Source organism: Eubalaena glacialis, chromosome 17, assembly GCF_028564815.1.
Source record: "Eubalaena glacialis isolate mEubGla1 chromosome 17, mEubGla1.1.hap2.+ XY, whole genome shotgun sequence".
NCBI lineage: Eukaryota > Metazoa > Chordata > Mammalia > Artiodactyla > Balaenidae > Eubalaena > Eubalaena glacialis.
This window is the reverse complement of record NC_083732.1, coordinates 59,408,580-59,435,197: the sequence shown is the minus strand read 5'-3', so window position 1 is coordinate 59,435,197 and position 26,618 is coordinate 59,408,580. Positions and strand designations below refer to the sequence as shown.

The window sequence follows — 26,618 nt, the reverse complement described above, 5'->3', positions numbered from 1 at the left end:
TGAAAAGAGTATTTTTTACTGTAGGTTTTAGCTGTTGAACCTTTTAAAGATTATATATTTCAATGTCTTTAGAATGGACCAGTAGCATCCCTTCAAAAAATGAACTAAGGCAAATAGTAGTAATTTTTAAATTACTTATGTGGCAGTTATTTACTTTTATCTATAACTCCATAATTCAAAGAGTTAAAGTTCCTGAAAGGTGTATACAGGTCTTGTGGGCTGTACAACTTAATTTTTGGTATCTGAAGGTGGGGGAGTTGGAGAAACACTGCTATATAAATTTGGTGATGGTGGAGAAATGTATACCAAATTGTCACCTGTGTTTGTTTTCTCTCTATTAGAAGGATGTGAGGTTGGCCATTGGAGTGAATGGGGAACTTGTAGCAGAAATAATCGCACATGTGGATTTAAGTGGGGTCTGGAAACCAGAACACGGCAAATTGTTAAAAAGCCAGCAAAAGACACGATACCATGTCCAACGATCGCTGAATCCAGGAGATGTAAGATGGCCGTGAGGCATTGTCCAGGAGGTGAGTTCAGATAATCCCTACTGTGGGCTGTGTGCTTTCTGAATTCTCCTCCTGTCTAATCACCCTCGCTCCCAAAAAAGTATTTATCCATGAGGGAAACCTGATAATAACATTGGTGAGAATATTCCACATTATACTTCCTTAGAGACGAATGCTTAAATTGTGAAGAATGTAAAGTGAATATTTAATTTCATGGTACCTTGAAAATAATTTAGAAGACTACATTACAAATGAGCTTTTAAAATGAGATTTCTAAAAATGTGTGTGTGTGTGTGTTGGTTTTTTACTTTTTCTTTTTTTTTGCTATTGTACCATAAAAGCCAGTTCTTATGAAATCAGGCCTTTGCTCTAAGAGAAGTAGCCAACTTTCAGTTGAGAAGAGTTTAGATTAGAAAGGTTTATGGGATCTGTAAAATCATCTGTATCATTACTAGTTGAAGATGACAACTTAAAATAAACTTGCCCAAACACTGGGAGGAATAAACATTGTCTTAATGTTACCACAATTAGCCGGTTCTCTTTGTTTTGATAATAATTTGTGGAAAACAGCTACTGGTATGTGTATGTTTATTTGTGTCTTTGTAGTAATTGTGCTGATTTGCAGTAATTATTCTGTAATAACAGGATTAGGCCCACTTACAAATTAGGAGAAGTGTACATAGCTCAGGTGCTGGCTGGAGCCGAGTCAGTATGTTGAAATGCAGTTCTTAGCGCTGATGCTGTGCTTCTGAAAGCATAATCTCTTGTTATATTTATTTTATCACTAGCGGATGCCGCATTGCCAAAGATGAAGTTAGGATTTTTCTAGTGCACAAAGTAGGAAAGCAAAAAAGAAAGTTGTGTTTAGAAAATTGCCCTATGAAACAGTCAAAACTTTTGTTTGCTTTCGTTCTTGCTGTTGGGGCATAGCTTTTCAGCTTCGTTGCTATAGCCCAGAGAGGGAATATATATCTGCTTAGAATGGATTTATGTCCATATTATGCTGCCTCATAGAGAATGTCTATGATCCATGGAGGAAGACAAAACTTAAGACTTGAAGACTCCAGTCGGCCTTTGAGAACTATTAGATCCAGATTCAGAAGCTACTATTAGGAAGGCAGCTTTTCCTCTTGAATTAGTTTTGCTTTTCTTTGCTGAGTCTTTGAAACAAAGTTTTTTTGGGTCTGCTTTTCACTAACAAGGATGGTTTTGTTCAGTTAAACTGGGTATTTTTCAGTCAAAATATAAGAAAATATTTTCTTACAAAACTAATAAGCCACTTCTTGGATAGCTGAGAGCATTTAACCTGCAACCTTGTACCTAAAAACAAACCTGATGTATTCAGGTATTGGAAATAAAGACTTTCTTTGTTGTATATTGTTTATATAACTACCCCCCCCATTCCTCTTCCAGCAACGTGGTCCCCCAATTGTGGTTTACGTTAATAGCAAAAATTAACCTGAAAATGCTCCTATAACAAACATGCTTATGTGTAACAAGAGCCAGCACGTTCCCCTCCCCTCTGAAACTATTTTGACTTAGCCCCAGTCTTGAGAATTTTGTAGGTAACAGCTAAATTTTTAACCTGTAATGTTTATTGCATTTTTATTTTTTATGCTTCAAGCAACAGTGCATTGTCTTAATAGATATAACTTGACAGTGTCAGCAATTAAAATTATGTCAAAACAAATGTTTATGTATCATCTGTTAATATTCTCTTTTTGACAAGTGAACCAGCAATGAACTCTTATTTAATTTACATTTAGGTTTTACCAAATATTATTTATTAGGATAGACATTAGGAGAGACCAGCTATTGCTCTAATCCCTGTATCTACATATTCCGTTTAATAAATTTAATTTTTAAGTAAACTTTAAAGTTAGTAGGTTTAAAAAATTGTATTGGAATTTGTTTTATGTTTTAAAAAAGGGAACTAACATAGGATTGTTGATAGAAATGGAAAATGACTCTGCAGTAAAATAACTTCTATTTACAAATGTAGGAAATGAAAACTAGAAAGTTAATTTTGGAAATTGAGCACCAATTGTTAAAAATTGGCATAACGTCCAGTGGAGTATCCCACCTTGCCTAAGGTGAGAGAGGAAAAAGTTCCTTTCTTCAATAGGTCACGGGGATTAATGGAAGAATAGAGAAGAAAACCACTTTATCCCATTTTACATCTTGACTTGATTTCGGTGATCTGCTTTGACAAACCATGCAAAAATGTAAGTCGTAATCAGGTTGGGAATACAGGCATTTTTCAGATCTTTTCAACATATGTATGGATTTTTCTCCTGTTGGAGCCAATCTTAACCTGATTGCACACAAACGCAGCCTTAGCCTCCTTCACACTGGAGCATGGGCACATTAAAATCAGCTGCTTTTCATTACTGGAAGCCGTAAGTTAGAGGTCAGTGAAATGGAGTAGTCCTAAGTATATAAGGTATTACACTGAAAACTATTAGAAATGAGACAATAAATGGCTGTAAGATTTAAAAACAACAGTGTAATGGTTTTGCCTATTTTTCCTTAATTATTGTACGCTTATTTGCTTTTAAACAGTGAAAGAATATTTGGAAATGTCTTAAGTCATGCATTGATGTATGACTTGAAGTTACTGTTCATTTCCAAACTTTTCTTGAGTAGTTATCTTTTCTTTCATTTCTGATGACATAATCTGTGGAGTACCTTGGGCTTTTCTGACTCTCACTCTTCAGAATTCCGGTCTGGTGATCAGGAGATCTGGGTCTCTGCACCATGTCAACTCATTAATTCTATGACCCTTGGCAAGTCACTTAACCTCTCTTGGCCTCTATTTCCTCATTTTAAATTGAGGGTATTGGGGTAGGCAATCTCTAAGATCCAGTCCAGTCCAATGACTCTACGACTAATCCAATGACTCTACGACTAATTGCCAAAAGATATGTATGGGTAGGTTTTGTGGTTGTCATGTGAAGGGTGAGGAAGAGAACTGTAAGCCCAGGAGCATTGTTTTACGACCAAGAACTGACCACTTTTCCAGTAGCTGTACTGTGCATTTGCCAAGCCTTTTACATCTGGCAGCTTTCATCCTCTTCCTTCCTCCTCCTTCCTTTTCACAGATAGTGAACCCTCAAAGACTGAGCAAGACTCTTGTAAAGTCTGCATATGACCTATGGTTTAGCTACCAAGATAGCAGGAGGATGGAGACAGAAAGAGGAGGGGATCATAAAAGACGATGGGAAAGAGGGAAAGACTGACAATGAGTTAGAGGAAAAACAATTGAACAATGAGTGTAGGAAACAAGGGCAAAAAGAACAGACTACTAAAAATGAAGACTGTACTCACAGCAGATGTAACTGTCTTCACTCCCCTCCCTCCCACCCTGAGGACACTAATAGAATTCATCCTGTTGGGACCAAGTTATTCTATTAATATATAACCTGCAGCTTTATTATTACTTTAAAAAAAAATTTTTTTTTGGCCACACCACGCGGCTTGCAGGATCTTAGTTCCGAGACCAGGGATTGAACCTGTGCCCTTTCAGCAGTGAAAGTGCGGAGTCCCTACCGCTGGACTACCAGGGAATTCCCTAACTTGCAGCTTTAAATGGAAGGACTTTCAAGTCTGGACTATGTTGTACATTAGGCAATATTAATAGAAAAATATAAACATGCTATGATCAAATGTAAATGACAAATGGAAGAACAAAATCATGGTTGCTGAGGTACAAAGTTGGAAAATGTTCACGTACAGGGAGCGGGGGTTGGTGGGAATGTCATTTGGAGGTGACAGTAGTCTTTCACAGGATTGGCCAACACCACCTCAACCTGAAATATTCTGTCCCATATGTAAAGTCCCATGAGAACTAATTTTAATTTATTCATCAGGTGTTTATTGAGCAGTGCTGTGTACCAATCATTGGTCTAGGCATGATATTGCTCAAAGTTCTTACAGTGTTTTTTCTAGTGGGATCATGGCAATAAAAAAGTGGATGAGTGCATAATTTCATGTGGAGATGGGAGCTTTGTGAAGAAAAATAAAGCAGGGTAAGGAGCTAGTGAAAGATTGGATTGGGAGTGTATTATGTAGGGTGTTCAGGGAAATTGAGGGAGTGACATTTGATCAGAGATCTGAATGAAGGAGATCTTTTGAAGATCTAAGGGAAAGTTTTTTTAGCTCTTGACTTAATGGCTATGTTTTATGAACATCATTGATTCTTCCATTACATACTAGGGAAGAGGAAGGAGCTGAGATCCAGGAGGCTCTGCCTGGTCCATGGAGATGTAGCAACTTATTAATGGTAAAGCCAAGAGTAGGACCAACGTCCTGCCCAGGAAACTCAAGTTTTCCTGTGCCTTTTCCTTGTTCCTTATCATAAAATTCAAAGATAAAAGCTATGGTTGTCCAACATCGAAGTAGCTGACTTTAAACGATCTCTCCCTCCACCCCAATGCATCATTTTACTTTGTTTTACAAATATTTTTAAAAAACATGACACTCTGCAATCACCACCCCCTCCCAATGTCCTCCCACTTGAAATAGCTGGTGAAACATACCCCAAAGGTCATTTCATAAATGCCAAAATGTTGAGCCCACTGGCTTTGTTTTGATTCAGCCATTCCTACTAGGCCATCTTCTTCTGTAATTTTAGTATCTTTGGTCCTCAATTTGTTGGGGGGAAAAAATGTGATTTCAAGATTATTCTTTCCATCCGAAGTCTTTCATAGTGGCCCTCCCCCTGAGGATGTCTTGGTGGAGCCACACCCAGCACTCCTCTCTGCCCCCTTGCTCCCTGGCTGCCCAGGAGCCTTGGGGCTCTGAGCCCCTCCCTCACATTTAGTAGCTCCGTGTCTGGAATGCCCTTTCTCTTTCTGACCCATCTAAGCAATCAGACTGCTAAAGTACTTTAGGTGATGCTTTGACAGATGGTCAGATAGCTTTCTGTCTCTTTTGCTCGTGGCTGCCTCAGCTCACAATACTGCAGGTGTTAGTAATAATATGGTGCAATTCTTTAAGCCCTCGTTGTATTTTCGTAGTATTTTCTCAGGATTGTACTACAATTTAAATATAAAAACTGCCCCTACCTACGATTTCAACTTGAAAACAACTCACTCCTCTTATGTGACATTACTTGACCAGCATCTACTTTTTTTTTTTTTTTTTTAAACATCTTTATTGAAGTATAATTGCTTTACAATGGTGTGCTAGCTTCTGCTTTACAACAAAGTGAATCAGTTACACATATACATATGTTGCCATATCTCTTCCCTCTTGCATCTCCCTCCCTCCCACCCTCCCTATCCCACCCCTCTAGGTGGTCACAAAGCACCGAGCTGATCTCCCTGTGCTATGCGGCTGCTTCCCACTAGTTATCTATTTTACATTTGGTAGTGTATATATGTCCATGACACTCTCTCACCCTGTCACATCTCACCCATCCCCCTCCCCATATCCTCAAGTCCATTCTCTAGTAGGTCTGTGTCTTTATTCCCATCTTGCCACTAGGTTCTTCATGACCTCTTTTTTTTTTTTTTTTTTTTTCCTTTAGATTCCATATATATGTGTTAGCATACTGTATTTGTTTTTCTCTTTCTGACTTACTTCACTCTGTATGACAGACTCTAACTCCATCCACCTCATTACAAACACCTCCATTTCATTTCTTTTTATGGCTGAGTAATATTCCATTGTATATATGTGCCACATCTTCTTTATCCATTCATCCGATGATGGACACCTAGGTTGCTTCCATGTCCTGGCCACTGTAAACAGAGCTGCAATGAATATTTTGGTACATGACTCTTTCTGAATTATGGTTTTCTCAGGGTATATGCCCAGTAGTGGGATTGCTGGGTCATATGGTAGTTCTATTTTTAGTTTTTTAAGGAACCTCCATACTGTTCTCCATAGTGGCTGTATCAATTTACATTCCCACCAACAGTGCAAGAGTGTTCCCTTTTCTCCACACCCTCTCCAGCATTTATTGTTTCTAGATTTTTTGATGATGGCCATTCTGACCGGTGTGAGATGATACCTCATTGTAGTTTTGATTTGCATTTCTCTAATGATTAATGATGTTGAGCATTCTTTCATGTGTCTGTTGGCAATCTGTATCTCTTCTTTGGAGAAATGTCTATTTAGGTCTTCTGCCCATTTTTGGATTGGGTTGTTTGTTTTTTTGTTATTGAGCTGCATGAGCTGCTTGTAAATCTTGGAGATTAATCCTTTGTCCGTTGCTTCATTTGCAAATATTTTCTCCCATTCTGAGGGTTGTCTTTTGGTCTTGTTTATGGTTTCCTTTGCTGTGCAAAAGCTTTTAAGTTTCATTAGGTCCCATTTGTTTATTTGTGTTTTTATTTCTATTTCTCTAGGACCTGGGTCAAAAAGGATCTTGCTGTGACTTATGTCATACAGTGTTCTGCCTATGTTTTCCTCTAAGAGTTTGATAGTGTCTGGCCTTACACTTAGGTCTTTAATCCATTTTGAGTTTATTTTTGTGTATGGTGTTAGGGAGTGTTCTAATTTCATACTTTTACATGTACCTGTCCAATTTTCCCAGCACCACTTATTGAAGAGGCTGTCTTTTCTCCACTGTATATGCTTGCCTCCTTTATCAAAGATAAGGTGACCATATGTGCGTGGGCTTATCTCTGGGCTTTCTATCCTGTTCCATTGATCTATATTTCTGTTTTTGTGCCAGTACCAAACTGTCTTGATTACTGTAGCTTTGTAATATAGTCTGAAGTCAGGGAGCCTGATTCCTCCAGCTCCATTTTTCGTTCTCAAGATTGCTTTGGCTATTCGGGGTCTTTTATGTTTCCATACAAATTGTGAAATTTTTTGTTCTAGTTCTGTGAAAAATGCCAGTGGTAGTTTGATAGGGATTGCATTGAATCTGTAGATTGCTTTGGGTAGCAGAGTCATTTTCACAATGTTTATTCTTCCAATCCAAGAACATGGTATATCTCTCCATCTATTTGTATCATCTTTAATTTCTTTCATCAGTGTCCTATAATTTTCTGCATACAGGTCTTTTGTCTCCTTAGGTAGGTTTATTCCTAGGTATTTTATTCTTTTTGTTGCAATGGTAAACGGGAGTGTTTTCTTAATTTCACTTTCAGATTTTTCATCATTAGTATACAGGAATACAAGAGATTTCTGTGCATTAATTTTGTATCCTGCTACTTTACCAAATTCATTGATTAGCTCTAGTAGTTTTCTGGTAGCATCTTTTGGATTCTCTATGTATAGTATCATGTCATCTGCAAACAGTGACAGCTTTACTTCTTCTTTTCCGATATGGATTCCTTTTATTTCTTTTTCGTCTCTGATTGCTGTGGCTAACACTTCCAAAACTATGTTGAATAATAGTGGTGAGAGTGGGCAACCTTGTCTTGTTCCTGATCTTAGTGGAAATGGTTTCAGTTTTTCACCATTGAGGACAATGTTGGCTGTGGGTTTGTCATATACGGCCTTTATTATGTTGAGGAAAGTTCCCTCTATGCCTACTTTCTGCAGGACTTTTATCATAAATGGGTGTTGAATTTTGTCGAAAGCTTTCTCTGCATCTATTGAGATGATCATATGGTTTTTCTCCTTCAATTTGTTAATATGATGTATCACGTTGATTGATTTGCGTATATTGAAGAATCCTTGCATTCCTGGAATAAACCCCACTTGATCATGGTGTATGATCCTTTTAATGTGCTGTTGGATTCTGTTTGCTAGTATTTTGTTGAGGATTTTTGCATCTATGTTCATCAGTGATATTGGCCTGTAGTTTTCTTTCTTTGTGACATCTTTGTCTGGTTTTGGTATCAGGGTGATGGTGGCCTCGTAGAATGAGTTGGGGAGTGTTCCTCCCTCTGCAATATTTTGGAAGAGTTTGAGAAGGATAGGTGTTAGCTCTTCTCTGAATGTTTGATAGAATTCGCCTGTGAAACCATCTGGTCCTGGGCTTTTGTTTGTTGGAAGATTTTTAATCACAGTTTCAATTTCAGTGCTCATGATTGGTCTGTTCATATTTTCTATTTCTTCCTGGTTCAGTCTCGGCAGGTTGTGCATTTCTAAGAATTTGTCCATTTCTTCCAGGTTGTCCATTTTATTGGCATAGAGTTGCTTGTAGTAATCTCTTATGATCGTTTGTATTTCTGCAGTGTCACTTGTTACTTCTCCTTTTTCATTTCTAATTCTATTGATTTGAGTCTTCTCCCGTTTTCTCTTGATGAGTCTGGCTAATGGTTTATCAATTTTGTTTATCTTCTCAAAGAACCAGCTTTTAGTTTTATTGATCTTTGCTATTGTTTCCTTCATTTCTTTTTCATTTATTTCTAATATGATCTTCATGATTTCTTTCCTTCTGCTAACTTTGGGGGTTTTTTGTTCTTCTTTCTCTAATTGCTTTAGGTGCAAGGTTAGGTTGTTTATTCGAGATGTTTCCTGTTTCTTGAGGTAGGCTTGTATTGCTATAAACTTCCCTCTTAGAACTGCTTTTGCTGCATCCCATAGGTTTTGGGTCGTCGTGTCTCCATTGTCCTTTGTCTCTACGTATTTTTTGATTTCCCCTTTGATTTCTTCAGTGATCACTTCGTTATTAAGTAGTGTATTGTTTAACCTCCATGTGTTTGTGTTTTTTACAGATCTTTTCCTGTAACTGATATCTAGTCTCATAGCATTGTGGTCGGAAAAGATACTTGATACGATTTCAATTTTCTTAAATTTACCAAGGCTTGATTTGTGACCCAAGATATGATCTATCCTGGAGAATGTTCCATGAGCACTTGAGAAAAATGTGTATTCTGTTGTTTTGGGGTGGAATGTCCTATAAATATCAATTAAGTCCATCTTGTTTAATATATCATTTAAAGCTTGTGTTTCCTTATTTATTTTCATTTTGGATGATCTGTCCATTGGTGAAAGTGGGGTGTTAAAGTCCCCTACTATGATTGTGTCACAGTCGATTTCCCCTTTTATGGCTGTTAGTATTTGCCTTATGTATTGAGGTGCTCCTATGTTGGGTGCATAAATATTTACAATTGTTATACCTTCCTCTTGGATCGATCCCTTGATCATTATATAGTGTCCGTCTTTGTCTCTTGTAATTGTCTTTATTTTAAAGTCTATTTTGTCTGATATGAGAATTGCTACTCCAGCTTTCTTTTGATTTCCATTTGCATGGAATATCTTTTTCCATCCCCTCACTTTCAGTCTGTATGTGTCTCTAGGTCTGAAGTGGGTCTCTTGTAGACAGCATATATATGGGTCTTGTTTTTGTATCCATTCAGCCAGTCTGTGTCTTTTGGTGGGAGCATTTAATCCATTTACATTTAAGGTAATTATCGATATGTATGTTCCTATTCCCATTTTCTTAAATGTTTTGGGTTTGTTATTGTAGGTGTTTTCCTTCTCTTGTGTTTCTTGCCTAGAGAAGTTCCTTTAGCATTTGTTGTAAAGCTGGTTTGGTGGTGCTGAACTCTCTCAGCTTTTGCTTGTCTGTAAAGGTTTTAATTTCTCCATCAAATCTGAATGAGATCCTTGCTGGGTAGAGTAATCTTGGTTGTAGGTTTTTCTCCTTCATCACTTTAAGTATATCCTGCCACTCCCTTCTGGCTTGCAGCGTTTCTGCTGAAAGATCAGCTGTTAACCTTATGGGGATGCCCTTGTGTGTTATCTGTTGTTTTTCCCTTGCTGCTTTTAATATGTTTTCTTTATATTTAATTTTTGATAGTTTGATTAATATGTGTCTTGGTGTGTTTCTCCTTGGATTTATCCTGTATGGGACTCTCTGTGCTTCCAGGACTTGATTAACTATTTCCTTTCCCATATTAGGGAAGTTTTCAACTATAATCTCTTCAAATATTTTCTCAGTCCCTTTCTTTTTCTCTTCTTCTTCTGGGACCCCTATAATTCGAATGTTGGTGCGTTTAATGTTGTCCCAGAGGTCTCTGAGACTGTCCTCAGTTCTTTTCATTCTTTTTTCTTTATTCTGGTCTGCAGTAGTTATTTCCACCATTTTATCTTCCAGGTCACTTATCCGTTCTTCTGCCTCAGTTATTCTGCTATTGATCCCATCTAGAGTATTTTTAATTTCATTTATTGTGCTTGTCATCGTTTCTTGGTTCCTCTTTAGTTCTTCTAGGTCCTTGTTAAATGTTTCTTGCATTTTGTCTATTCTATTTCCAAGACTTTGGATCATCCTTACTATCATTATTCTGAATTCTTTTTCAGGTAGACTACCTATTTCCTCTTCATTTGTTAGGTCTGGTGTGTTTTGACCCTGCTCCTTCATCTGCTGCGTGTTTTTCTGTCTTCTCATTTTGCTTATCTTACTGTGTTTGGGGTCTCCTTTTCACAGGCTGCAGGTTCGTAGTTCCCGTTGTTTTTGGTATCTGTCCCCAGTGGCTAAGGTTGGTTCAGTGGGTTGTGTAGGTTTCCTGGTGGAGGGAACTAGTGCCTGTGTTCTGGTGGATGAGGCTGGATGTTGTCTTTCTGGTGGGTTCGTCCACGTCTGGTGGTGTGTTTTGGGGTGTCTGTGGCCTTATTATGATTTTAGGCAACCTCTCTGTTAATGGATGGGGCTGTGTTCCTCTCTTGCTAGTTGTTTGGCATAGGGTGTCCAGCACTGTAGCTTGCTGGTCGTTGAGTGAAGCTGGGTCTTGATGTTGAGATGGAGATCTGTGAGAGATTTTCGCCGTTTGGTATTACGTGGAGCTGGGAGGTCTCTTGTGGACCAGTGTCCTGAAGTTGGCTCTCCCACCTCAGAGGCACAGCCCTGATGCCTGGCTGGAGCACCAAGAGCCTTTCATCCACGCGGCTCAGAATAAAAGGGAGAAAAAATGGAAAGAAAGAAAAAAAGAGGATAAAATAAAATAAAATAAAGCAATTATAATAAAAAATAAGAAAAAAAATTATTAAGAGTAAATTTATTAAGAAAAAAAATTTTTTTTAATTTTTAAAAATAGATTTATTAATTTTTTATACTAAAAATAAGAAAAAAATTATTTAGAAAAAATTTATTAAGAAAAAAAATTTTTTAATTTTTTAAAATAAAAAATATGAAAAAACTTATTAAAAATTTTTTTAAAAATAGAAAATAAGGAAAAAATTATTAAGAAAATATTTATTAGGGAAAAAAAAAATTTTTAAGCCAAAAAAAAAAAAAAAAAAAAAAAACGGACGGACCTAACCCTAGGACTAACGGTGAGAGCAAAGCTATACAGACAAAATCTCACCCAGAAGCATACACATCTACACTCACAAAAAAAAGGAAAAGGGGAAAAGTTAATATATCCTGCTCCCAAAGTCCATCTCCTAAATTTGGGATGATTCGTTGTCTATTCAGGTATTCAACAGATGCAGGCACATCAAGTTGTTTGTGGAGCTTTAATCCGCTGCTTCTGAGGCTGCTGGGAGAGATTTCCCTTTCTCTTCTTTGTTCGTACAGCTCCCGGGGTTCAGCTTTGGATTTGGACCCGCCTCTGCGTGTAGGTCGCCTGAGGGCGTCTGTTCCCCACCCAGACAGAACGGGGTTAAAGGAGCAGCTGATTCGGGGGCTCCGGCTCAGTCAGGCCGGGGGGAGGGAGCGGTACGGAGGAGGCGGGGCGAGCCTGCGGCGGCAGAAGCCGGCGTGACGTTGCAGCAGCCTGAGGCGCGCCGTGCGCTCTCCCGGGGAAGTTGTCCCCGGATCACGGGAGCCTGGCCGTGGCGGGCTGCACAGGCTCCCCGGGGGGGGGCGGTGTGGAGAATGACCTGTGCTCGCCCACAGGCTGTTTGGTGGCGGCAGCAGCAGCCTTAGCGTCTCATGCCCGTCTCTGGGGTCCGCGCTGATAGCCGCGGCTCGCGCCCGTCTCTGGAGTTCGTTTAAGTGGCGCTCTGAATCCCCTCTCCTTGCACGCCGCGAAACAAAGAGGCAAGAAAAAGTCTCCCGCCTCTTCGGCAGCTGCAGACTTTTTCTCGTGCACCCTCCCGGCTAGTTGTGGTGCGCTAGACCCTTCAGGCTGTGTTCACGCAGCCAACCCCAGTCCTCTCCCTGGGATCCGACCGAAGCCCGCGCCTCAGCTCCCAGCCCCCGCCCGCCCCGGCGGGTGAGCAGACAAGCCTCTCGGGCTGGTGAGTGCTGCTCGGCGCCAAGCCTCTGTGCGGGAATCTCTCCGTTTTTCCCTCTGCGTCCCTGTTGCTGTGGGATCCGCGCTGATAGCCGCGGCTTGCGCCCGTCTCTGGAGCTCGTTTAGGCGGCGCTCTGAATCCCCTCTCCTTGCGCGCCGCGAAACAAAGAGGCAAGAAAAATTCTCTTGCCTCTTTGGCAGCTGCAGTCTTTTTCCCGGACTCCCTCCCGGCTAGCACCGAAGCCCGAGCCCCAGCTCCCAGGCCCCGCCCGCCCTGGCGGCTGAGCAGACAAGCCTCTCGGGCTGGTGAGTGCCAGTCGGCACCGCTCCTCTGTGCGGGAATCTCCGCTTTGCCCTCCGCACCACTGTGGCTGCGCTCTCCTCCGTGGCTCCGAAGCTTCCCCCCTCTGCTACCCGCAGTCTCTGCCCACGAAGGGGCTTCCTAGTGTGTGGAAACCTTTCCTCCTTCACAGCTCCCTCCCACTAGTGCAGGTCCCGTCCCTATTCTTTTGTCTCTGTTATTTCTTTTTTCTTTTGCCCTACCCAAGTACGTGGGGATTTTCTTGCCTTTTGGGAGGTCTGACGTCTTCTGCCAGCGTTCAGTGGGTGTTCTGTAGGAGCAGTTCCACGTGTAGATGTATTTCTCATGTATCTGTGGGGAGGAAGGTGATCTCCGCGTCTTACTCTTCCGCCATCTTGGCCCCAGATCTACTTTTTTTTTTTTTTTTTTTAAGTGGCTTTTAACTTGGTAGGATACAAAAGAAAATACTATTTAGCAACTTAGAACCAGAATCTCTGCAAGCATCTACTTTTCAAAAGGCAATAGTAATAAGACCGCTCCAATTTTTGTTTTCTGTATATAAACTGACAGCAACATGTGGATTAGGTATTAGATACTATAACTAAAGATGGTTGTAGATTGTGATGGATTAAACCAAAAGCAGGAAATAAGCACATTTTCAGTAGGATAGGGTCAAGAAAATATGCTTTAGACATATGTTCTTTATTTCTCTACATTTTGTTTACATTTGAGTTGCAATTTATGTGGTCTGTTTTATACATGCCAACCTCAAGAGTAGTTTGGAAGAGAGAGGATAAGAGAAAAACCTCTTTTCTTTTGAAACTTTCAGAGTTGTCAGGAATGTAGATATTGAAATTCTTATATGAATAAGAGAGCATCTAAAAAAGGGGAATTCTTGTTGCCTCTTTGCTATGCTAAATATTTTGTTTCCTTTAAAATCAGTGATTTGTGTTAGTCACTGTAAATTAAGCAAATTGTACTATTTCCCAGGTACTCTGGACACACGGCAGCGAATGGTAATGTTTATTTTATAGTGATTATAAAGTGGGACAGTCATTCATAAGCAGCCACATCTTAAATGTAAATGTATGATTATCATATAAAACTGAGGTTTACCAAAGATCTTCCTGCTCCCAGACATTTCTCTCAGTAGCTAAAGTATCTGAAATTCCTGCCTCATCTGTCTTAACAACGAGCCTTTAGGCAGTGTCTTGGGATGTAACCCCTCCCTTGCGACCCCGCCCCCAACTACTTTTTTAATTTTTTTACTTTTTTCTGGGAAAGTGGGTAGGGGATAACTATGGGCACCTGGTGGTGGTGGTGTTTTTTGTTTTTGTGTTTGTTTGTTTGTTTGTTTGTTTTAGCAATGATTTCTTTCAGATTTTCTGATTCTCACATTTCAGAGGGTAAGGGTCTGAGGAAATGGAGGAGCAGAAAAGTGGGCCCCGATGTGCTGTGCATGGGAGCTCATGGAAAGTCCAGAGAGGGCAAGATTAAGTACAATCTTGGACTTAGACATAGAAATCCAAGGGTGTGCCAAGCACCCATCACGTGGAGGCTGAGGGAGGGCATATAAGACAACCTCTTCTCCCAGTTGCATTTTGAGCCTGTCCTGGTGCCAGCCTTGCTTGTCGGAGGGGTCAGGGAGTGAGTGAGCGAACCCACACCTTTGTGCCAGTCTCCACAGCTTCCCATCTGGAATCTCTACTTAGCCCCACTTAAATTATAGTCTGGAGCAACATGTACTAGTCTCTTTTATGGGTACTTGTAAAAAGGATTTCTCAACTACATAGGCCACCGAAGGCCCGACGGTCTATGTGTAACTGGGCAAGGACAGGAAAATTCCAAAGGAGCCTTTCTTTTATGAATTCTACCCAGCAGTAAGCTACTCTGATCTTAATGTAAAATATATAAAACAATTTTTACAACACTCTAAAATAAAAACAACTTTAATAGGACACACATGGTGTCAGTGGTAGATTTTTTTTTCCCCCTCTTACAGGGGACTTTTTTTTCCTTATGAGATAAGACAGTCTCAAGTATAAACCCCTAATGATTTCTTGGAACAACTTATTTTCCTCATCAGACACCTCTCTGGGATCTTTAAACGGTGTTGATAAAAAGAGCGCAGGCTGTTTGCTCATTGAGATTTCCTGTAAATACTTCTCCAGCTACTGGATTGACCTAGAGTTGGACTTGTGGATATCCTCCAGGATTAGGAGGCAGAAAGAAAACATTTTCGTGGAAATAATGACAGAGTTCTACTCAAATCCCAGAGCGATTCATGTTGTCATCATACAGAAGTGGTTAAGACGACAAAATTACTTTGTGCAGCACAGAGGGGCAAAAGGTTCAGGTAGCAAACTTTATTACAATTTAAACTAAAAATGTAAGGGCAGTAGATTTTGCTTTACAATTGACTCTTTATATAATACTTGGGCCTAATATTCTGTGTGTCAGCATTATTTTCTTGTATTTGAGGACTTTGGAAATGAGGAGTAAATTACTTGAACTTGCGTAGTCAAGAGACATTTAATAATTGGTATTATACCCTTATAGACTGCCCATTACTCAAACAATTTAATGATAACTTAATGTAAAAAGTATTTGATAACATGCTAAAACAAAACAAAGCAAAACAAATTTTAAAAGATCAGAACTAGGAAAAACTTAGAATAGGAGCTCAGGATTGACAAGGAAAATAGGCCATATGAGTATGTGTTGGTTGAAATAATTGGGCCAAAAATTTGGCCTTGGGTTTCCTACCAGGCAAAGGGAAAACATGGATATGATTCTACCTTAATTTAAAGTAAATGATTACTTATAAAATACAGTATCAATTTAATAACAGCTTTTGGAGAGAAAATCACCATGTATATACACACAGCACATATATACACATACATGTACACAAACATGAATAGATACACATGCACACATACATGTATGTATATATGGATGTATACCTACGTATATACATATACACACATATATACATGGCACACACATTTATATGAATACTTCAATTTCAGACACACTAAAGTGTGCGCAAGCTGTGGGACCTACATCGTAGAATTAAGGAAATTAATAATTCTCATAGCAAAGGGAATATTCTAGTTCCATAGGGAGATAAACACTAAACAAATTTCTCAAATGGGGAGTCACTTCCAGAGCAATGAGTAGTATGGTGGACAGTGTCTTCAACAACATCTGCACCACAAACATCTGCACTACCTTCTATGTTTCTAGAAGGTAGAAGGCAGCTTGGGAGTGTTTATTCCTCAATGAAAGCTGAAGGTATAACCGAGAAATGTGAGTTATAGAGGAACAGGCATCATGGAATCAGGACTTTTTGGCTTACCAGTTATATTTGAATGCAATCATCCACTAGGTTCTTTCAGTGAATATTGAATCCGTTTAGAACTTCATGGTATCTAGAGAATCTAGAAAATGTGCATTTGTATGGAGGGTCAGTTACCCTTTGAGCTTGTCAGTAAGCCAGGTGTCTTTTCTACCTAGTAAGATGTTCTTAAGTAAGATCAGAAGTTGCATATTTAGATGGAGAGTTATTTCTGGTGATTATTTCCCGCCCCGCACTAACATTTTAAATAACCTTTTGTGATTTTTGTTTTTTCTCCAAGGCTGGACTTCAATTATTTTAACCTGTAAAGGCTATTTGATATGAGAGAACCATGTGGATTTTGAGTAAATGCTTACTGAGTTGAATTGACTTTATTAAAATATTTTACAAGGTGCCTTCTAATTCCTCTTTCAAATCTACTTCCCCAATATAATTCAGGTATTAAGTGATGGAGCTGAGCTTCGAATGCAATCTATGATTTTTCCATGGCCGCATCTACAGGTTCAGCAAATCAATTATTTAAATCAGGTTTTAAAGAAATGGTCAAATTGGCAGTGGGGAGTGATAGAAACAAAAGTTTATAGTCTAGTTAGGGATGAAGAAAATGCACATTACAAAATAACGAAAGAAGCAAAATTGAGTTTGTAAATATAAGTATCATTTTAGGCCCTGAAATGATATGAGAAGTATCCTGTTTTAGCTGTTGTGGCTAGGGGATGCTTCCTGAAGAGCAAAACATATTAGGAGAGGTGGGTGGAAAACACCTTAAAAAAAGGAGATGATTTGAGACAGAACCTTTTGGGGAAAAGATGTAGACGCCAAAGAGTACCTCTTGTGTCCAAGGGAGGATAAGCCCAAGAGCCTGGCCGGAACTCAGACTTTGAGAATGGCAGTCATAACAGCTTACGGCAAAAATGTAAGCTGAAAACTGAGTGTGTGAAGCACCTCTATGGAAAGGACAGGATTTTGAATTTTACCTTGAACACAGTGGGGCGTGGAAGTATTTTAGTCGAACGCTGATTGAAGGTGGGAGTGACTGAGGGGTGTGTCGGTAAGATGTATGGAAGAAGGGAACTTGCATGTCCCCGATTTGGAGCAGAGTGTTAAGCAGAGCCTGAGTTTGGGAGAATTACCAGAGAATACTTCTGGGTTCTGATGTTTATGCATTTTTCTGTAATGCTCGCTTTTCTAAAGAGCGCAGGATTTTGCCTTGACTTGCAGTCCACTGTGACACTTAAATCTTTTTCTGCCAACTTTCTAAGCCAAGCCATTCCCCAGTTTGTATTAGTTCAGTTTATTTTTAAAAATCTAGACACATTTTGCATTCACCCTAACTGAACTATATTTGCTTTCTAACTGCTGCTTCCATTTGCCATTACCAAGACCCTTGGATGTATTATCCCCTATTTTCTAGCTTATGATGTTAACCTTTTAATGGGTTTCCTTTACCAGCCAGCTTGGAATACTCTGACAATTTAAAGTACACAAATTAAATATTATTCAGGTCAAAGATGAAAATGATCCTACAAGACCCAATCTCGGTTGTATAACCTAAGATGGTTTTATCTAGCGTGTCGTTTACTAGCAGCTGCCTGGAACACTGGGTTGAGAAGGAGTCTGAGTTAAATGCTGGGTGCAGGAGAAAACGGTATAGTTATCAACTTGTGGTGTTTGTGGTGTGTGGTGGGAAACAATGTCTCATGTATTTGTTCCCCCTAATCCTTTAACTCTCCAAGCCCCCAAGACACACTTGGCTATCTTTGACAAATAGTCATCAAGCTTCTGTTTTATACCTTTGGTGACAGTGAATGAGTGTATATTGGAAAAAACAGTATGAAAAAATAGTGGAAAGAGTTATAAATTTGGTACATACTGGTCTTGGTCACATATTGGTTGAATGGCATTGGTCAGATTACTTAATTTCCCAAAGCTTAGTCATTTATGAAATGGGGATAATAATATGTCACAGGATTATTGTGAGGAGTAAATGAGCATGTATGCAAATAGGTGAATTTTTATTATTCTGCTACATTTTGTTGTAATTCCATTGTGAATTCTGCTATAGTTTCCATTCTTCCCATGGCTTACTCTTACCTCTTCATGCTCTCGTTCAGATGTGACTCATCTTCCATTTGGGCCCCAATCCCACAGTTATGGCTGTTGATGGGCATCTTCCTTAGAGAGCCTGCCAGCATGTCAAACCAAGCGTAGCTGAAACATACCTTACTATCCTTTCAAGATCTTATTTTTCTGGGGATGGCTATCCTTTCTAAAGGCATCACTAGCCTCCCAGTTACCCAGGACCTCAACCCCACCTTTGAATCTCTTCCTCGCATTCAGACAAATTAGGTCTCAGATCTTTGCTCAACCACCTAAAAAGTATGCAAACTTGAGAAGTTTACTCAATCTAAGCTTCAGTATCTATATTTGGAAGATAATAACAGATGCCTGCTTCATAGGATTGCTAAGAGGATTAAGAAACATCATTCATACCTTGCTTTGCACAGAATCAAGGATCAGAAAATGTGGGTTGTTATTATTTTATCTTTTCAAAATAACTGCTCACCCAGTCCTGTTTCTCCACTGTTCATTCATTTTGATTTCTATTGTCTCTACTTGGCTTGAAGCCTTTTTATTCTCTTTACCTAGAAGATTGTAATAGCCTTTGGTAGGCAGAGGGAGTGTAGGTTAATTTGCATTCCAGCTAACAGATGTGTCAACGTATTCAAAGTTAAACTCATTTCAACTCATTTACAGTGTAATCTAGGTGGTAAAATTGAAACAGTAAGTTCTAGAAATGGCTTGGACAGCCATTGAGTATCCTGATTAGCGTAGGGGCTAGGACAGAGCAAGCCTCAAATATTGAACGGGATGAAGGTTGCAGTATGACTAGGAAAGGTTAATAGTGGCTGAAGAGGTGATGCATTCAGAGTATAGACCTGGAATCACGGGAGGATTTGACTAAGTGAAAATGAGTAGAGGGTGAAGGGAGAAGATCAAATGAGCAAAAACGTGAAAAAATGGGATGTATATATGCTGCCATATATGTAAACATGGAGAATCTACTTGATATAATGTATGTGTCAGGAAGCAAAAGGGGGGAAATTAGGGCAAAAGGAGTAGAAATAAAGAGAAGAAGTGAACTCAGCAAATACTTCAAAATTAATAGTTACTAAATTGAGCCTCATGGATTAACCAGTGCCAGAAAAATTTGAGACTGACTGAAGAATTGCCACAGGGAGGAGACAGTTTCTGCTCATTTATGATGATTCATTTGCAAACCTCAAGTTCAGGTATGTAGTTATTCAAGAAGCATGGGTCTAGCATATGGCACATAGTTTATAACAAGTGAACTAGCTACCTACGTCATAAGAGAGTAATGAGCCTAAAGCTAGGAATGTGGTTACAGATGTATAACAGATACAGTAATGTGTGTTGCTTCACTGTACCTAAAGACATTTTTGCTATGGGAATTCAATTTCTTAAACCCATATGTATCAGTCATTTAATCTTGAGGAGAGGGTAGGATCCATAAAAGGGAAGAAATCTCTAGATGTAGATCCAAGATTGGTCAAACTAATTCTATTCAGGGTTTCATGGTGTGTGGCTTGTTTCATGGCTTGTGGGGAGGAGGCCCAGCAGGTAAGGATCTGGCCCCTCACCCTGGCTGAATGAGACTAGCTTTCCTTGTTTCTTTTTTACGTTTTGGGGTTTCTTTTTATTTTTATTTTTAATATTTATTTATTTATTTAGGCTGCGCCAGGTCTTAGTTGCATCATGTTAGCTCTTAGTTGTGGCATGCATGTGGGATCTAGTTCCCTGACCAGGGGTCGAACCCAGGCCCCTGCATTGGGAGTGTGGAGTCTTAGCCACTGGACCACCAGGGAAGTCCCCGTTTTGGGGTTTCCGTATGAGTTTTCCTTTGGGGAAAAAGGAGCATGTCTTTCTCTAAAACAAAACTTTAAGTTGCATTCATTTACATCCCTTCCTTTACATGTCAGAAGCTAAGGTGCAGAGAGGCTGAGTGAATTCCCCATGGTAATGATAGAAGATAAAGGCAAAGCTTGTTTCTTGCTTAGACATCAAACCTAGAGCTTTCTCCCATACAGCCTCTTTATTGTTCAACCTATAGTAATTTCTGGGAATCCTTCAGAGGTACCGCAGCTAGGGTTTTCATGTTCTTGTGTACATATTCTCTGTAGTGACTGGCCCTTTATTTTTGCAGTGTTTTCTCTCCAAATAGTGGTATGAAACTTAGCTCAGACTGATTCAACAATGTATCTGCTTTTTATGGTTGACTCTGCAAGATTCTATGATGAACCAATAAAAAACCCCAAATCCTCCCTTTAACTTGTTTACAGTTAGTCATTTTGGTATACAAGTTATGTACAGTTAAATATGGTATAAGATGGACAAGCACATGATATGCTCCAAACACAACTTTGTTTCATCTTGAGCTGCCTCTTTAACATTTTTATTCAGTAGGTATTATCTTCCCTTGTTCCTAGGAGAAAATTCTGGCAGGTCTTACATCTTTTCTGCTCACTTTTTGGTGAAACAGTCCTAGGGTCATTTTGTCATTGATCGTCTTAATTTACTTATTAGAATGTCTAGTCCAAGATAATAACCAAAAACTAGAAACTTGAATTAGTAATAAGTCTTTGATTATTATCTTGGACTTATACATAGAAAATGTACAACAGACTTTGGCTGATATGAAGCATCTATTTTCAAAAATATCTACATATAGAAAAATCTACTTTCTAAACTATCTGTTGCTTGAAAATTCTAGAGGAAATAAACCTCTGATGAAATGAAAGGGTAAAAAGTAACTAGTGCTAATCCCTGGAAGATAGATATTGTGTAGACTCCCATTCCTTTCTTCCTCTCTTCTTTTCGTCTTATGTCAAAACCTGTAGAAGGAAACCATATGCATGTCTTACATGTGTGCAAAGATTTCTTGTAGTATTCTTGTATTTTCATGTTGAGAGTGGTATTGCTAACTTGAGTAATTTAAAGTAATTTCTGCTTCAAATGTCAAGTGTCTGTAGCATTTCAGATCTTCCTCTATTTGGTATAATTGTCAGCTCTAAGTGCACAGATTGACCTAATACAGTCATCAGATATGCTTTGAACTGAGTTATTTTGCTAGCTTCTGTAGCCCTGTTTGAAGCAGTGCACTGTGTTGCCGTTACCAGTTTACTTCTACTTTATCAGAAACATAAGACCTGTATATCCCAAGAACCACTACGTGAAATTTTCCACCAGGTGGATGACATCTGAGCATATCTAGTTGCAAAACTGTAACATTGGTAGTAGCATAATTTGAACCATTCCTTTTATAATAGCTTACATTTATTAAGAACTTGCTTAAAGCAGTTCAAACAAGGGAGGTGACCTCTTAAGCACCCATATTTTAAAACTTTTTTAAACTGTACAGCCCTTAAGATGTTCATCTTTTATGCAACTTTAGTACTTGGTAACAAATGATTCCACAATCAGTATTATGCAATGAAAGCACAATGAAAGATGATTGAAAATTCAAAATATGTGGTCATTTATTCTTGTACACACGCGTACATGTGTGTGTGTGGCGGGGATGAGAATTAGTGGTTTCAGCACTGCGTTTAGGGAAGCGTTCAATGTTGTGCTCGGCATTTTGTTTGACAGCTGTCACATTGTTTTCATTGTCTCTCCTTTTGTTTATTCCCCTGCTTCTTAAGCAGCCTGATGAAATCTCATCAGCTAACTGGGATTGAATTTTGATGAGTGCCAAGTTGCTTTGATGAAATCTCGTGTAATTATCTTAAACTCAACTTTATTTGGCTTTAATGCTGGCATTTTCTGTACCGAGAAAATTAGTGCATTTGTCTGCTACTGGAGATAGAAGTCCAGTAAGAAACAAAGATAGCTCAAATACAAAAACAAACATAATTGAAGTTCATTTTATACCTTTGTTTCAGAACTAGGTGTCCACTCATTCAGACTTTTTAAAAAATGTTTTAGCATCTGTTCCTTTTAGTAACAATAAAATCAGAATTAGCTATTAGCCAAAACTACTTCACCCATGAACTTAGAGAAATAATTTTGCTGTTGACCAGAAAAAAAGCTTTGGTGTCCCATTATGTGGATTTTCCTAAGGCAGACAAAAATATTTTAGTATTTTAAGTACAAGATGATATTTCATTTTGTCAACCAAGGAAACAGTTGAGCTTTTAAATTGTACTTCCTAGTGATATTTTAGGCTACAAAGCCAGTGCTGTAAAGGATTAAAGAATTTTGGAGTCAGGGGCTTCCCTGGTGGTGCAGTGGTTAAGATTCCGCCTGCCAATGCAGGGACACGGATTTGAGCCCTGGTCCGGGAATATCCCGCATGCCACGGAACAACTAAGCCCATGCACCACAACTACTGAGCCTGTGCTCTGCAACAAGAGAAGCCACCACAGTGAGAAGCCCATGCACCGCAACGAAGGGTAACCCCCGCTCACCACAACTAGAGAAAGCCAGTGCGCAGCAACGAAGACCCAATGCAGCCAAAAAAAAAAAAAAGAATTTTGGAGTCAAAAGACTCCTAAATTTAAATCTTAATTTCTGATACTTATGATGCAGAGGAAATTAAACTTGCTGAACTCTTATGTGATTAAATTAGGTAATACCATTGTTGTACCTCTTCAGAGATCATTATAATGCCAGAATTTCAAGAGGTGTGGGCTTTAGGTAATGGTGCTGCAATAGGGTTTTCAGAATGTTCACATAGTCTGAAATAGGACATTTAGCTGTTTGGCCAGTATATTTTCCCGTCTTAACATAGGACGCCAGCAACCTTCTGCTGTCCCCGGGGCTTCTAAATCTAATGTGTGTTGGATGTGGAATTGGAAGAGACAGACTGCTTTTATTCAGTAACCACGGACAACCCAGCCACCCTCAAGGGTTCCTGAGGAGACTGGGGCTGCTTTTTGGACACCTGGAGATTATTTTTTACTTATCTCAGCTTTCTGGTTTGAGTTGATTCCCTAAAGTTACTATAGAATTATTTATCTATCTATCTATCTATTTATTTATTTATGGCTGCATTGGGTCTTCGTTGCTGCGCGCGGGCTTTCTCTAGTTGCGGTGAGCAGGGGCTACTCTTTGTTGCAGTGCGTGGGCTTCTCATTGCAGTGGCTTCTCCTGTTGCAGAGCATGGGCTCTAGGTGCGTGGGCTTCAGTAGTTGTGGCATGCAGGCTCAGTAGTTGTGGCTTGCAGGCTCTAGAGCACAGGCTCAGTAGTCATGGAGCATGGGCTTAGTTGCTCTGCAGCACGTGGGATCTTCCCGGCCCAGGGCTCGAACCCATGTCCCCTGCATTGGCAGGTGGATTCTTAGCCACTGAACCACCAGGGAAGTCCTCCTATAGAATTTTGACCTGCAAAGTCTGGCACAGAACATCCCCACCCAAAATGCTTACAGATGGTGGCAGTTTAATTGAAGACAGATAATTGGTGGCAGATAATTGAAGGCAGTTCTATAGCCCTGAAAGAAAGTTATATATATTACAATACATTTCTTCAAAATCATGTGTTTTTATGCCTTTGTATAACTAATTCAAACATATTTCCTTTTCCATGTTTTTTTTCCTGGGTCAGTTTTCAGTGGGCATAACCTACCCCATTTATTAAACACTAACTATAAAGAGTTCACTTCTTAGGTTTTACTACATTGTTTATAGAGTGTTCAATCAAGGACCACTTCAGAGTTACAGCATTACTGGGTTCTGCCAACTGTGAAACCAAGCTGCTTTCTATGTAAAAACAGAATGGTATCAGCAAAATGCCGACTCCTCACTGGTTAAGTTTACTCGTGGTCTGACTGATGCCCATTCTGATGGAAATGAGTATTCATCAGAGTAGTATCTTATGGTGATGTAAACTTCATTTCATTTAATATTTTAAGTAATCCATGAACTATCTACAAGGGTTATCTTAATGGATTTTACAGATATAGCCCCAAAACACAAAATAAAAAATGGTCTACATTAATTTATGTACAGTGTGCAGAAATTACCTCTACATAAATGACTTCAATGTACTCGTTATAGTGATTTTTTTTTGCACTCACTTATTTGACTCTTGTAGCTCTTATTATCATCATCATAATCTAGACAAAGAATATGTTGAGGCTTTTGTACACCCAAGTCCTAGACTTTCATGAAATTTGATTTAGTGTAAAGCTACCATAGGAGATAATCTCTAGATGAAGAATGTAAGAGAGTGAATTGTAACAGCTCTGTTCTCAGCCTCTTTTTTGGATTCTGACTGTGGTCTATGCCACAGCTCCAGATGGGTTGCAAATAGTTATTCTGGAGTCTGGATACAATTGCTGTCTTTTTTTTTTTTAATTTATCCATTTTTGGCTATGTTGGGTCTTCGTTTCTGTGCGAGGGCTTCCTCTAGTTGCGGCGAGCGGGGGCCACTCCTCATCGCGGTGCGCGGGCCTCTCACTATCGCGGCCTCTCTTGTTGCGGAGCACAGGCTCCAGACGCGCAGGCTTGGTAGTTGTGGCTCACGGGCCGAGTTGCTCCGCGGCATGTGGGATCTTCCCAGACCAGGGCTCGAACCCGTGTCCCCTGCATCGGCAGGCAGACTCTCAACCACTGCGCCACCAGGGAAGCCCACTGTCTTCTTGGTAAAGGGTTTCCTGATCAATAGACTTGAAAGAAATTAATAAATATGCATTTTTCTGGTAAGATGCATGGCTTCTCATTATAATGGGTATTCTACAAACCATGAGCTGTGTTGATTCAAGATTTGAAAAGTTTAAAAGCTGCTACAGCTGAAATTAAAGCAAGAACCAAATGCTGAAAGCAGGAACAGGCACCATAGAAAAATGTTGATGCCAATTGCTTGAGGTTCATAAAGGAAGTATATTATACCTTTTATTAAAAAAAACTTTATCAGAAGGGAGGTGTGATTGGTGTTTTCATCCATGGCTAAGACAGTTCAGTATATTTGATTCTTTTTCATCTATTTGTTAAAATTTTTCAAATCGCTTTTTCTATATAATGACTTTTCTTTCAAAATTGTGCTTATGTTCTTCAGATTTCCAAGTTCTTTTAAAATTTATTTTTATTTTTAAAATTGTGGTAAAAGCAGTACATATTTAAGGTGTATAAATCCTTTCTTCTTGGATATCCTGGCTCTCCATCACTTGCGAGGCCCAACTTCATGAAGGGGCTTGTTGAGGCAGATCTTAAATGGCTTTGGGCCAAGAGGCCATGAGCAAAACACCTACAGGCACATACTGGGAACTGAAGCATTTCTAAGAGAAACAGACCATCTGACTTTTTAATTAGAAAACTGTCTAAGTCTACACCTCAGTGTCACCTCTTGGGACTTCTAAACCAGAATCTAGGGTATCTTTACTAGTGTTTTTCTTTTATAAAACATGCAATAAAAATGTAGAACCATAGCCAGGGGAGAGATCAGGGGTAAGGGGGTGTGTCTCAAGGGATTGATAACAGGATTAAAACTTTATGGAAATCATTTGCATTTCTGGCTAGCGTTAATTATAAAACACACATACTTAACTTGGCTGGAGCTGTGAAACCTGGTGTTTTACATTTCAAGTTCCTTTTAGGCAAAATGCAACACTTGATCTTCTCAGCAGAAATGACCACCTCTGTGAAAATTTAAGAACTAACCCTGAGCTCAGGAAAGAGTAGACCAGCATGAAAGGAAGTCCTCTCATGACAAAGCACTTTCTTTAGCCAGGTAAGTGGCAAAAGGCAGGACTCCTTTCAAATTGTTTGGGTGAAATTGAAGATGATATTACAATAGCAAAATCAAAAGGGTCTAGGGGGCTACAAGCAACAACGTTGAGGAAGCTGTGTTCTGCTATGTTGGACTTCTGGGAGGTCAATTTGGATCTGTTGGTATCAGAGATTTCCTTAAAGTTATCTCTGGTTCAAAGATGATATTAAGCAATTGTAGTTTTTTGGTTTTTGTTTGTTTGTTTTAGGAGAGATGCTATTTAGAGAAAAACACTTACCTAAAATAGGCATTTTATTTGTAAAACAGCTGCAGAAAAATCAAGGATTGATTTTTTTTTTTTTTTATTACCAAGTTTGTAGCACACACTGGACTTTGAGATTGTGCATAGTTTTTTTTTCTTATTATGTTAATAGGACGCAGGCAAAATACTTGGCATTTAACTTACTTGGCATCTTTTGTCTCACGTTTCTGTATGGATGAGCTGGTGCTTCATGGGGGTCAGTAACACAAGGAAGAGTACAACAAATTTTTGAAATGTTACTTCTTTACTTTCAGCATTTCAGGCTGTGCTCTTGCAAATGTTCTCCATTTTGTGTGATTGAACAGCAAAACA

At 39.2% G+C, this 26,618-nt stretch overlaps 1 protein-coding gene across 3 annotated transcripts in view; it reads left to right on the top strand.

Annotated features, from left to right (window-relative positions):
• Positions 1-26,618, top strand: part of RSPO2 (R-spondin 2) — a 166,133-nt gene that overhangs the window by 97,972 nt on the left and 41,543 nt on the right. For 2 of the 3 annotated variants that reach the window (XM_061171842.1, XM_061171841.1), the window contains one exon: positions 342-530. In XM_061171842.1, coding sequence (XP_061027825.1) covers positions 342-530 — 189 coding nt within the window. The remainder of the gene's footprint in view (positions 1-341; positions 531-26,618) is intronic. The other variant, XM_061171843.1, reaches the window with a different exon arrangement.